The sequence below is a fragment of the Microcaecilia unicolor genome, chromosome 8, assembly GCF_901765095.1.
Source record: "Microcaecilia unicolor chromosome 8, aMicUni1.1, whole genome shotgun sequence".
NCBI lineage: Eukaryota > Metazoa > Chordata > Amphibia > Gymnophiona > Siphonopidae > Microcaecilia > Microcaecilia unicolor.
Window position 1 is genome coordinate 166,222,568 of NC_044038.1, and position 13,805 is coordinate 166,236,372.

General features: G+C 43.2%; 1 protein-coding gene across 6 annotated transcripts in view; it reads left to right on the forward strand.

Moving 5' to 3' along the window:
• The window catches only part of LOC115476954 (5-phosphohydroxy-L-lysine phospho-lyase-like), a 70,986-nt gene that overhangs the window by 23,902 nt on the left and 33,279 nt on the right, over positions 1-13,805 (forward strand). For 5 of the 6 annotated variants that reach the window (XM_030213549.1, XM_030213553.1, XM_030213550.1 and 2 more), the window contains 4 exons: positions 1,610-1,684; positions 3,454-3,541; positions 3,632-3,748; positions 11,019-11,101. In XM_030213549.1, coding sequence (XP_030069409.1) covers positions 1,610-1,684; positions 3,454-3,541; positions 3,632-3,748; positions 11,019-11,101 — 363 coding nt within the window. The remainder of the gene's footprint in view (positions 1-1,609; positions 1,685-3,453; positions 3,542-3,631; positions 3,749-11,018; positions 11,102-13,805) is intronic. The other variant, XM_030213554.1, reaches the window with a different exon arrangement.

Here is a 13,805-nt window from a genome sequence, read left to right on the forward strand (position 1 = left end):
GGCAGCAACCAGGCAGCGCATGGCGATGCCCGATTACTGCCGCGCAAGTCATTTCCGGGGGTTTTCTTTTTCCCCCGGAAATGGCGCATGCTTGGGGAGGGACTACTGCCGGCGGCAGTTCCGGAAGAGTGAGTGATAAGCCCATGTTGGGCCACAATGAATATGCATCAGATCTTGAAAACCCAACTGGGTTGTGGCCCTCAAGGACCCTGGTTGCTCACCCCTGAGATAGTGGAAAGGAGCTCCAATACTTTGACGGGACAGCAAGGAAGTGGTAAAGTGTCCTCCATTAGTTTTTGAATTTGTGCACGCTAACAGTGTGCTTATATATATATATATATATATATATATATATATAATATATATATATATATAATATATATATATATATATATATATATATATATATATATATATATATATGGGGGGGTGGGCATTCCTGCAGAAACCAGTTGGTGCATCTACATTACCACAAGCTAACTGGTTAGCACACAGATAACACAGGAGCCCTACAAAGGAGTTAAGACCACCTGCAGTCATTTGAGAAAATGGCCACCCACTAATGGGCGCATGAATACTCAACTCACTTCTTCACCCTCTAGCAACACATTAGTGTCTACCGGAGGACAAGGCCTCAGTTTTTGTTGAACATGCACTTTGTTTTTATTCTGGAACTTATTCAGTGTCCAGTTTCATTTTCATCCAGCCATCTTCTTTCTATCATTGACCAAAAACCTCTGAACAAATTGTTTAATATTATCCACTGCTTTCTTATTGACTACTCTTTTTTTTTTTTTTTAAATACATTTTATTGAAAATTAAAAATTATAAGTGTAGAGCTTCCAAAGTCATCACACTCGTTGCTTCCCTAATACAGTACATGATATTCTTAATCCATTAACTTTTCTTCATGTGTGGGAAGAAAAGAAACACTTAGCTTTAAAGGATGATCCCGATGGGGACCTGTTTCACCATTAGCTTCTTCAGGGATGTCTTTTCGTGCTTTTTACTTTTACATGCTTCTCTTCAAAGGTCGTGTCCCGTAGGATAATAACATTTTGAATTTTTTGAGCAATGATAGAAAGATGATGACTGGATGCAAGTGAAACTGGACATTGAATAAGTTCCAGAATCAAAGACGGTACATATTCGGAAAAAAAAAACTGAGGCCTTTTCCCTCGATAGACACGAGTGTGTTGTTACATGGTGAAGAAGTAACTTATTCCATTGTTTTGAGAGTGGAGTATTCATTGCTAGTTTAAGTGGGACATTTTTCTCCAGTTTGGGGTTGTACTTAACGTTAGCGCATGACCATTAATAGAAAAAATAGGTAATAGACCAGTTTTACAGCTGCAGTAAAAATGGCCTTAGCACTCGGGAATGACCCACATAAGGGGAACCCCAAGGCCAGTTTTTACTGCAGCTAAGTAAAAGAAGTTCCCATGCTCTCTGATGGCAAGCGTGGGTTAATAGTATTCTTGTCCCGATACTGTATGTATTGCAACCTCTGGAATCTTTTGTGTTCATTTATTTTCCTGATTGGCTGAAATTCAAACCTGAATTATAATGTCAGCGATGGAACTTGCCTTCCTTTCACTTTGTATCACAGATCCGAAGCGAATGACCTCGCCCTGCGTCTAGCACGTCAGTATACTAAACATCAGGATGTCATCGTTTTAGACCAGTAAGTGCAGTCCAGTAATACTTAGGACTTTCACACTTGAAAAGCTGTTCAGGAGGACAGTTGGGACTCTGCTCCTGTCAGTAGTATTTAGCCCAGTTTGCCGTAAGGAAAGGGAAAGGGGATGGGACTCAATATACCACCTTTCTGTGGTTACAATTAAAGCATTTTACATATTATATATAAAATCCCTTCAGCAGAAATGTCCAAATATCAAACCAGTTTAACTTTATTCATGAACACAATGTGATTTTTTTTTTTTTGTAATGTTATTACTCTGCATTGATGGAATTGTGTGTGGGAGAATTACAGATAATCACATTTAACATATTTGATACTTGGCTTAGTTGTGTTCTGTGTATTTCACAGAGGTGCAGAATGTTTAGTAGCTTTGTTTCACGTGTAAAAATGTTAAATAGCTGTCTAAAGCAATGGTATTCAAACGGGCCAGGTTTCCTAGCTATCCCTTATGAATATGCATGAGAGAGTACCACCTGTGTCTTGTGCAACTCTGTCATTTGTATTCATTAGGAGTAGCCTGAAAACTCAACCTTTTTCTGGTCTTTGAGGATAGTCTGAAGCATTAAAACCACTGAAAGAGTTCTCAAGTACAGGCTAGGGATGTTTATTCTCTGAGAACCTCTTTCCTAGCAGAGCACTGATAAGTTCCTCTGAGCCAATAGAGGTGGTGTGGTTTTTTAAATGTACTAAGTCAGCCACAGGTTACTGGCTTCATCCTAGCGTAACTGCTAGTGCTCTTAAAGATATCGAGTCCTCCTTGCTACTGTTTGGGTTTCTGCCAGGAACTTGTGACCTACTACTACTTAGCATTTCTATAGCGCTGCCAGGGTTACGCAGCGCTGTACAAGTTTAACATGGGGAAGGATAGTCCCTGATTGACCACTGTTGGAAACAGGATACTGGGCTAGATGGACCATTAGTCTGACCCAATATGGCTGTGCGGGGCAGTGTAATCAAGTTCAGGGCATTGTCAAGGGGCCTTAAAGGTTTGCATGTTTTCCTCTGTTTCTATAACAGGAGTCTTTAGAACACTCCCAGCCAGTCAGGTTTTCAGGATACTCACAATGAAGATGCACAAAATTTTCAAGTCTTAAAAACCTGACTGGCTGGGTGTGTCCCAAAGATTGGGTTGAGAAACCCCTGTTCTAGAGAGAGCCCGACTGTTGATAAAATTTGGAGCCCTCTTTAATGGGATCTGCTTATCCACTCCTACCCTAGCTGGGATAACATTTAACCATCTTTCTGACCTCATGTGCAACTTTAAATTAGTCACCTTATTTTCTAACTTCTCTTACTTTCTTACCTATCTATATGCGCCTTCTTTGCTTATACCCTATGCTGTCTGTTAAAATGTTCTGTTACGTACTGTGTTGACACCGTTAGTAATATACTATGCCATACTTTGTATTATTATTATTTAAATAGTCTTACTGCTGTAATTGTCTATTGCTTATTTGATTCATTCTTACTGTACACCACCTTGAGTGAATTCTTTCAAAAATGCAATAAATAAATCCTAATAAATAATGGCCCCTCCTACCTACTGCTGCCATGGTAATCATCTCCTGGTAGGGATACTGTCTGGGCCTCATGTCTTTGCAATGCAAGTTCAAGGCAAAATAAATTCAGGTATAGTAGGTATTTTATCTCATGGAATTGTTGCTAGACAAGGGAAGATTTAATATTATGCAGAGTATACTTTTTAGATACAATTTCATTTTTTTAGAATGTGTGTGTGTGTTCTTTTTAAGTGCTTATCATGGACATCTGACATCTTTAATCGACATAAGCCCATATAAATTCAGAAAACTGGAAGGACAAAAGGAGTGGGTTCATGTGGTATGCACTGCAGCACACAAAACCATTGCTAATTTTAGCCTAGTCTTGGAAGAAGGCCCTGTATGCTAATTGTATCATGCCTCTACGCAGGTACCTCTCCCTGACTCTTACAGAGGGCCATACAGAGAGAATCATGAAGATCCAGGTGCAGCCTATGCCAATGAAGTAAAAAAATGTATCGATGAGGCTCACAGAAAGAATCACAAGGTGAGCAGCAGACAGAACTTGTGAGACTGTATTGAATGTGTTATGTTGCAGTTTGGGATTTTCTGTACATGACCCACACACACACACAGCCCATGTAACACAGGTTACTTAATACAGGTCCTATTGCATTGGAACCATTTACTAATAGTGTATGTTAAAGCGTTAATGTAGGTTAGTAATTGAGGCTTTTCTTTAAGGCTAGGTTTGTGGGGGTTGAAGAGGAGGTGACTTCACTTTTCCCATGAGTGATCCAAGGGAGAAGGGGCATAGGAGGAGGGAAAGTTGACTTTTTTTTTTTTTTTTTACTGTTTAAATATTTTATTAGGTAACATCACATTAGAAACATTGGAAACATGAACAGTTTTATCCCAGACATTTCTCCCTTCCCTCCCTCCCCAACCACCCCCCCTCCCCATCCCACCCCCTCCCCCTTATTCCAACTGTCCTGCTTGGGTTAAATGATGAAATCGAGACCACAGTTCAGAAGCTGGGTTGTACATGCCCACTCTTTTGTCCGTAAGCTGCTCAAATTCTCCAACTATGGAGAGTTTCAAAATCCAGTCCAGTTGTGATGGAGCCCTTTGCTTTTTCCAGTGCAAAGCAATAATGCTCTTAGCCGCTGTTAAGCACATCCTCTTAAGACGCCTTTGCCATTTGTTACCTCTCCTGTTACCTAGTCCTAGCAGACACCATTGCGGCGTACACTTGAACTGCTTATTCGTGTTTTCAGAGATTTTTTTCGTAACAAGTGTCCAAAATGGTCTCAGAAGTCGACAAGACCACCATATATGTAGAAAGGTCCCCTCCTCGTCACCGCATCTCCAGCAAAGTGAGGAGACCAGGGGAAACATGGCATGTAAACGCTGTGGAGTATAGTACCACCTTGTCAATACCTTAAAAGCATTTTCCTTTAACAATACACAGTTTGAAGCTTTTTTAACTTCTGTTACTATAGCTTTCCACTCATTTATCGTGAATTCCTGCTGGAGGTCATGTTCCCATTGCATCATGTAATTACATTTCTCAAAAGATCGACCTCTAATAAATTTGTACAGCAAGGAGATAACTCGGCCCATTTTCCCCAAGGACCCCCACAAATTTTCCAATTCTTCATAATCTTCCGGATCCCTCCTCAACCACCCTTGTTGGCTCATGTAATGTTTGACTTGTAGATAGAAGAAACTATCCCCCGCTCCACCCCCACATTGTTCCTGGATCTCATCTAGCGGCCTTAACTCCCCAGCATCGAAAAGATCCCTGAAGCATAACAACCCCTCCTCCGCCCACCAGCCCGCAACCCGATGTCCCTTACCTGCTGGGAAAGCTGGTTCCCCCCCTATAAATGCTAATGTGGAGGTGTGTCTATTCTGCCAAAACCGTGTTCTAAAGGAGGCCCATAGAGACAACAAGTGTTTGACAAATGGGTTCGTTGTCATCGTTCCATATAGCCTCGTCTCCATTGAGGCCCAGAGAACTGATTTTAGATTGTGTCCCCTTACCATCCCTTGGTCTAATATAGCCACCACCGATGGAGACTCTTGACTCCATGCCACTACAGATTTCACCTGTGCAGCCCAAAAATACCATTCCAAATTTGGCACACCTCTACCCCCCAGGTCCACCGACCTCCACATCAATTTCTTATTTAATCTATGTGCTCTGCCCCCCCATATAAATTTCAAAATCTCTCTCTGTATCCTTTGTAATTCTTTTTTAGGTATCTGTATGGGTAAGGTTTGAAACAGAAACAAGATTCTGGGCAAGATATTCATTTGTACTGAGGCTATTCTTCCCCACCAGGATAACCCTTTCCAACCCACCATGTCCCTACAAACCTGTTGAAATAAAGGATCATAATTAAGATGGTATAGTTGGCTCAGTTCCGAGGGTATCTGAACCCCTAGATATTTGATGCTCCTCTTATTAAGGCGAAACGAAAACCCCCTAATGACCTCGGAAAGTCGATCTTGTGATATAGCCACCCCCAGCACTTCAGATTTATCATAATTAATTTTATAGCCCGAAATCTTACCAAATTGATTTAGCTCCTTTACTAGATTTGGAAGGGTCAGTATAGGATTCACAACAAAAAAGAGGATGTCATCAGCAAATAGAGCCAACTTATGTTCTCTGCCAGCTACTGTAATTCCTTTTACATCTCTCATCTCCCTTATCTTTTGTGCCAATGGTTCAATCGCCAACGCAAATAATAAGGGAGACAACGGGCAGCCTTGCCTTGTCCCCCTCCTTACTTGAAAAGCTTCCGAATAGCCCCCATTCACCTTAATCCACGCTATGGGTCTCTCATATAGGCGTTGTAACCATCCTATCAAGCCCTCCCCAAATCCCAGATGTTTCATGACCTCACAAAGATAAGACCACTCCACCCTGTCGAAGGCCTTTTCGGCGTCTGTACTTAACAATACCAAAGGCCTCCCTCGCTGTTGGGCCTCCCAGACAAGATGGAGTGCCCTACGTATATTATCAGCCACCTGTCTCCCCTCCACAATCCCTGATTGATCTGGGTGTATCAACCTTGGTAGTATCCTCCCCACCCTGTTTGCAAGGACTTTGGATAAAATCTTGACATCTAAATTGATTAATGAAATTGGTCTATATGACCCACAGACTGATGGATCCTTGCCTGGCTTCAGGATTAATGATATACCCGCTTCGTGCATACTGGTTGGGAGTGAGCAACCTCGAAAGCATGCATTACCCACTCTCATTAATAGGGGACCCACCTCTCCAACAAATATCTTATAAAACTTGGCAGAATACCCATCCACCCCCGGGGCTTTCCCCCCTGTTTAATTTCTTCTATATGGAAGGGAGCCTCTAATTTTGCGCAATCAACCTCTGATAGCTTAGGCAGATGAAGATGACGCAGTACTCTTCTGATTTCGTCTTTTTCAACACCTAATTCACTAGTATACAATGTTTGATAAAATTGCAGAAATTGATCCCTGATATCCTTGTCTTTATACAACAGCTGATCACCCTGTCCCTTAATTTTCGTGATCAGAGAGTCTCGCTGTCTGTGGCGCAAACAATTAGCTAACATCTTCCCCGATTTATTCCCAAACTCAAAGAACTTTTGCTGGAGGCGCTTTCGCATAAACTCCACCCTGTCTACTTGTATTTGATCCAGGACCCCCCTCCACTTGCGAACCTCCCGCAGCTCCTCCTCCGTACCCCCCTCATGATGTCGGTGTTCCCAATATGCTAACCTCTCCCTGGCCTCCAGTTCCTTAGCCTCCCTTTCTCGCTTTTTCCTAGCCCCCCATTTAGTTAGATGCCCCCGTACTACTGCCTTTAAAGCATCCCATAATGTTCCCTCTGAAACTACCCCTACATCATTCGTATTACAGTAATCTTTAATCACCTTATGAATGTCCTCACATACCTTTTTCTCTCCTAAAAGCCCCTCGTTAAGTCGCCAATATCGCTGCCTATCTTCTACTCCCAACCCTTTCAGGTCTATTTCCACTGGAGCATGATCTGAGATGGAAATAGATCCCACATCTGCATCCTTAATATGTTCCCAGAATGAACGGCTACACCAGATCATATCTATCCTCGTGTAGGAGCATTGAGAATGCGAGAAGAATGTATAAGCCTTCTGAGTCGGGTGCAAAAGTCTCCACACCTCCAGTAAATCCAGTGTCGAGGTGAGCGACTTCAGTCTCCGAGCATGGGACATATGTGGAGTGGTGGACCCCTTTGAATGATCACTGGCAGTATTCCAAATGTTAAAATCTCCCCCCCTTTGAAAGTGAAGGAGCTCTTCCTTAATATGTGCAAAGAACTCTCCCTGTCCTGAATTGGGTGCATAAATATTTGCTATGGTCACAGCTATTCCATGCAGTCGCCCTCTAATTGCTAAGCATCGTCCCAAATCATCTCTATAGATGTCTTCAATTTCAAATGCAACCCCTCGTCGAATATAGATGGCTAATCCACCCACTTTACCCCCTCGTTTATCAAAGTGCATTATACATTCACTATATGCCCTCTGGTTTAAAAGATGGGCTTCCCTGCGCCTAATATGTGTCTCCTGCAGCAGGGCAATATCCCAGCCGCTTCTCCGTAGTTCCCGAAACACCAAATTTCTTTTCCTTTGTGAATTTAACCCATTCACGTTCCAAGACCCAACCCTCAACCCTCCCCGTCCCACCCCCCTTTGTTGCTGAGCGGTGTTGCTATCCGCCAGCTTAGAGACCTGAGGAAATAACCCCTCGCCAGAGCTGTCGCCCACAATCCTCCCTGTTTCTCCTTCCCCCCCCCCCCAAAAAAAAACCCTTCGTTCCCCAGCCTCCAACATACAACATAACTCTTTCACATATCAAAACAGTGCAGTGCAGTGAACAGCCAACATTTCAACTCAAAACAGATTATTTCAAATAAGAGCTCGCCTTGTGGCCTTTCTGGGCCTCATGCCGCTTGAAACTTTATCAGACTAGAACCGGCAGTCTCACATACTTCCCTTCAGGGCACTCTGTCCTTTTCAGGCCTCTGTGGACCAGATTTTTTACTAGGTCCCGCCTTCTGCCAAGAAGTTCCTCTCCGTCCATTAGCTGCAGTGCCTGGATTCCCTGTCTCGTCCTCTGGAGGCATGTTAGTACATCCCAGCTCTTTCAAACATCTCCACGCTTCCTTCAATGTAACCACTCGCCTCGTCTGGCCCTCCACTGTGAATTGGAGGCCGAAGGGGAACACCCAGCGGTATCTGTAATTTGACTGTTGAAGGTATTTGGTCAGATCCCGAAACTCCCTTCTTTGCAGCGTCCCCAGAGCCAGATCCTGGAACACTAGTACTTTTTGATTGTCCCACGGGATCTCTCCCAGCTTGCGTGCTTTGCGCCAAATCATGTCTTTAATCCGATAATCCTTAAAGCATACCACTATATCTCTGGGCTGCTTATCTCTTCGAGGTCCCAGGCTCCTGTGCGCTCTGTCCAGCAATATCACAGTTTCATCACCGGGTATTGGTGCCCCCTCAGCCGCTGCCATAATAGTTGCACAGATTTCTTTAACAACTCTGGCACAGTCCATATTCTCATCCGTTTCAGGGACCCCTTTAAATCTTAAATTGTTCCTCCTGGACCTATTCTCTAAGTCCTCAAGATCCAGTTGCATTTTTTTCTTTTTCTGCACGCAGTGTTTTAACTTCAGATTGTAGTTCCACTATGTCCCCTTCCACGTGCTCCAGCACCTCCTCTGCCTGCTCCACCCTGGATCCGATATCTCTCACCTCCTTTTGAATATCAGCCACTGCTTCTTTAATCGTTTTCCGCACTGCCGCCATCTCTGCTTTAAGCGCTTTGAACCACCGCGTTACCTCCTGCTTGGATAGCTCGGATTCGCTTTCCTGCTGCTCCATCAACCCCTCTGTCTCGGAGCCCGAGTCCGCATCCGCCATTTTGTCTTTTGCTTTGCGCGGTGTGCGGCTCGAAGTCGCCGCTCCGTCCCGCTGATCCGCTACAAATTTAAATTTTTCCAGGCGTTTGCGGGTCGCCATCGGTCCCCGATCTCCGCCGCTCAATTTCGCGGTTGCGATCACGGTATTTGTGGGGGAATTCACTGTTTTCTCCGCTGCTCCGACGGAGCTTAAAACTTAGGCAGCCATCTCTGCCGATGACGTCACTTCCTCCCCGGAAAGTTGACATTTTAAAAGAAATGCATGGGGTACAGTTGAACTAAGGCTATCTTGAATGTCATTCTAGCTCACACTGAGTGCAATCAACCCCACCCACAGTTCCTGAAAATGGTGCCATTTTTAGATTCCAATAAGGCTTTTCCTGTTTAAGTGGAATTTAGTACGAACGGCTGTACTGAAAGGGGAAGTTCCTTCCCAGGTCTTTTTTTTTTGGGGGGGGGGGGGGATTTTGCTCCTACCTTTTTCAGCAGTAGCTTGAGTTACGTTCAGGTACACTGGGTATTTCTCTGTCCCTGGAGGGCTCACAGTCTAAAATTTTGTACCTGAGGCAATGGAGGGTTAAGTGGCTTGCTCAAGATCACAAGGAGCAGCAGTGGGATTTGAACCAGCCACCTCTAGATGTCAAGACCAGTGCTTTAACCACTAGGCCATCCCTCCGCTCCACTTTCTGCAGGACCCCAGCAGTGTGCCTCACCTCTCCTTAATCGTACCCAGGCCAGCTATGCTTGTCCAGTTCAACGTTGACTCCAGGGCTGCAGCTACAGTTTGGTTCCTTCCTGCCAGAATGCAAAAGAGAAACCTCAAAAGTTCAACAAGCCAAAGGAAATGTAAATCTATAAAATATTAAACACCTCAATGCGTGGCAGTAAGAGCCCCCCCCCCCCCCCCCCCCCCCCGAAATGGCTGCATGGCAAGTAGTTCACTTGCCGCACAACCATTTCTTTAAAAAAAAAGAAAGACCTACCTTTTACCCACTGCAGTAAAAGGGGGCCTCAGCAAACGTCAAAAACATGCTCCGATGCCAGCGCAGGACCCCTTTTGCCGCAGCTTGGTAAAAGGAGCCCTGAATGTCTTTATATATCCTTGGATGTGAGGTTTTTTGACCTTGGTCCTGTGGTTTCATCCATCCACCTTCCATCATATGTTGATGTTATGATGCACAGGCATAAAAGCACAACATTCAGTTGGAGTAAGTTACTCTGAAGAGGCAAATGGGGGTGTAGGGGAGATGGTACCCCTTTTTGGGTGTTCCTTGGGGACTAAGTTTACATTTAATTGTTGGGGTGCTTTGTCAGGATTGGTGATTGCAAGTTAAGGATTTTGTAGTATGGACTTGTTTTGTCATATTGCTGCATTTTTGTATTGAATATTTGGTTTGCTTATTACATATTATAAAATACTACAATTTTATATACATCAAAAATATAACATGTGAGTTCAGGTTCTCCTTTAGAAAGGCATGACCCAAACTGAATTAGTGTAGAATATTCATGAATATCTAGGATGTGCAAATCTCGCACATAACCATTGTGGATTTTCCTAAAAGAGTTTCCCCCACTGCTGGTGTCAGAAGCAGATGTTGCTTGTCTGGACCTGAGCCTCAGGCAGGGGTTACTTCCCCCCCCCCCCCCCCCCCCCCCCCCCGTGACATCTAAAGGCACACTGGTTGGGAAACGCTGGATTAGAATGATTTTCTGTTAGTGTAAATGTTTGCATTTTAGATATTGCAATGGTTATCATATACTGTAATTTGTACTTTGAGCTCTTGGGATCAAGCGGTATAGAAGTATAAAAAATGAAATTCCTTACAGTTGTGCTGTCACTTTACAGATTGCTGCATTTTTTATTGAGTCATTGCCTAGTGTCGCAGGCCATATTATTCCACCAGCTGGCTATTTTCAGAAGGTGGCAGAGTAAGTAGAATCTTTGATCAGTTTTTTTTTAAATATTTTTTAATATTACATTATAAATTTAGGGAAGTTTTTACTAAGCTTCTGTTTAAAGAGGCCTCAGGTGCCTGTATACAGGATTTACCCACGTGCTAAGGCCATTTTTACCACAGCAGTAAAATGACTAATTTTCCTTTTTTTTACCTTAAAAAAAAAATTACCACATTAGTACTTACACCTGTTTTGTAGGCGGTAAGGGCTCGCATGGTAATTTTGCGGTAAGCACTTAGCGCGTGGTAATGTAGCGGTGCTGATTAGTGTAGAGAAACCCCCTCCATGCAAAAAAATAATTTTTAGCACACGTAGATCAGGAACTTACCTCAGGACATCTATGTCCCACGGTAAGTCATTTTCAGTTGTGGTACGTGAACACGAGCGCTTACTGCAGCTCAGTAAAAGGACCCCTTAGCCTGAAGCCGTCCACAACTATCATGTATTCCTGTTTTGGTTAAACCCAGGCTATTTTGATTGGATTTAGGGAATGGGTAGAAATGTAGACGAAGGTTTTAAGACGCAGCTTTTCTATTAGTGAAATGGGGTTTTACAGAAACAATTAAAAAAAAAAAATATATATAAAAAAAATAACCACTACAAGCCTAATCTTTTACTAATAGGCTGCTCAGACCTGTGGTTTATTGTAAAAATGTTTTCATCTCATTAAACACTAACAGTGCTAAAATACATCTTAAAACCAATTGATCAGTAACCAGTGCAGTTTTTCTAGCAAAAAAGGTGCCAGTACTGAAATGCCAGGCCACTCTTCAGGGGTGGGGTGATCACTGAGGGACCCACCCCACAATAGCCAGGCTCCCTGCAACCAGTTACCGAATCTATGACAAGGCAGAATTGGTGTGTAGAGCCTGAGCTCTTTCATTAAAACTTGGGGACCATGGGTCAATTTTAGTAGACAATGGAAAAGGTGCCGGTACTCAGTACCCCCTCAAAAAAAAGCCCTTTCAGTAACCCTCTTCAGCTTGGAAAAGAGATGGACGAGGGGAGATTGAGCTCAACAAAATCCTGAGTGGTGTAGAACGAGTAGAAGTGAATGGATTTATTTTTGCTCATTCCAAAAGTACAAAGATTAAGGGACACTCAAGGAAGTTACATGGCAATATTTTTTTCACTCAGAGACTAGTTAAGCTCTGGAACTCTTTGCTGGAGGATGTAGTAACAGTGGTTAGCGTATCTGGGTTTAAAAAAGGTTTGGACAAGTTCCTGGAGGAAAAGCCCATAGTCTGCTATTGAGATAGACACGGGGAAGCCACTGCTTGCCCTGGGATTGGTAGTGTGGAATGTTGCTACTATTTGGGATTTTGCCAAGTACATGTGACCTGGATTGACCACTGTTTGGGCTAGATGGACCATTGGTCTGACCCAGTATGGCTGTTCTTATGTTATGTTCCTGCAAATAAATACATCCAATAACTAAGGGACCCTTTTACTAAACCAGTAAAATTTGTAGTTACCATGGCTTAACATGGGTTTTTACCACGCAGTAGCTGCAAATTTAATACAGCAGCTATGGGGACATTCCCATTATTTTATTATTGTAGGTCATGTGTTAACATTCAGACGCACAGTATCTGCTCCTGTTTAACATGGAAGCACCGTGAGTGATTCTGCATTAACTGTGTTAGGCAGTTCGCCCATGGTAAATACAGTGTGGCTGGTTAAATACACTACAACCAGCTATCTGTGAATTTTCAGCAGGACATGGCTATGACCCTCTGAAAATTCAAGGCTAGCCGATAGCGGGTTTATTATATTGCACAGTTTAACAGGCTAGCTGCCAATTTTCAGCACAGGTTTTGCGGCCGTATTTGGTATCGTAAATACCACGCCTATCTTTGGCCGGTTCAAACTTAACTGGCCAGTGCTGAATATTGGGTGGGCCGGTTAAATTTGAACCAGCCAAAAATAAACTAGATATTCAATGCTGGTCACCAGAAATGGCCCGGCATTGAAGATCCAGGCTCAGCGCCGACCGCGGGAGTTAAACAAGCCCTCAGTGTGTGGTAAACCATGCATTAACTGAAAGCACTAACTACAAAGCAGCTCTGCGTTAGAAGTTAATGCGGTGTAAATCAGGCATTGTGCTTAAGGTAGCTTAGTTAAAAGGGCCCCTAAACTAAGCAAAATAGGATAATGCAATTTTCTTGAAAATGCATGATCAAAAAAAAATTCACCTGCTTTCAAAAATCAGCAGGTGGCAGAGATTTCAAATACTTGATAGTCATTTGTAATACTTCCATGGAAACGTCCCAGCAACACATGAGTTGCTGCATTTGTGTGGCAAAATCTACATGTGGGCATATTTAAAGTGCATTATATCATGCTTTCAGACGACTCTGCAAATAAGATGATAAATGAACAAATGAGGGGCCAGCCTGATGGTTCAATTGACAAGTGGCACTTTCCATTTTTTTGGAAGGTCCTTAGTTTGATTTCCAGATCGAGTCTGCAACCAAGGACCGATGACTATTCATAGCCTTGGTAGGGAGGTGGGGAGAGCTGTAAGGTGAAATTAGGCCTTACCTGCTAATTTTCTTTCCTAGTCTAGATCCTCCAGACCGGTCAAGATGCTTGGTTATGCACGCCTACCAGCAGAGGGAGACTGAGAACACTAAACTTTGAACACTGTACATATAACCTGTGCCTAATCATATCC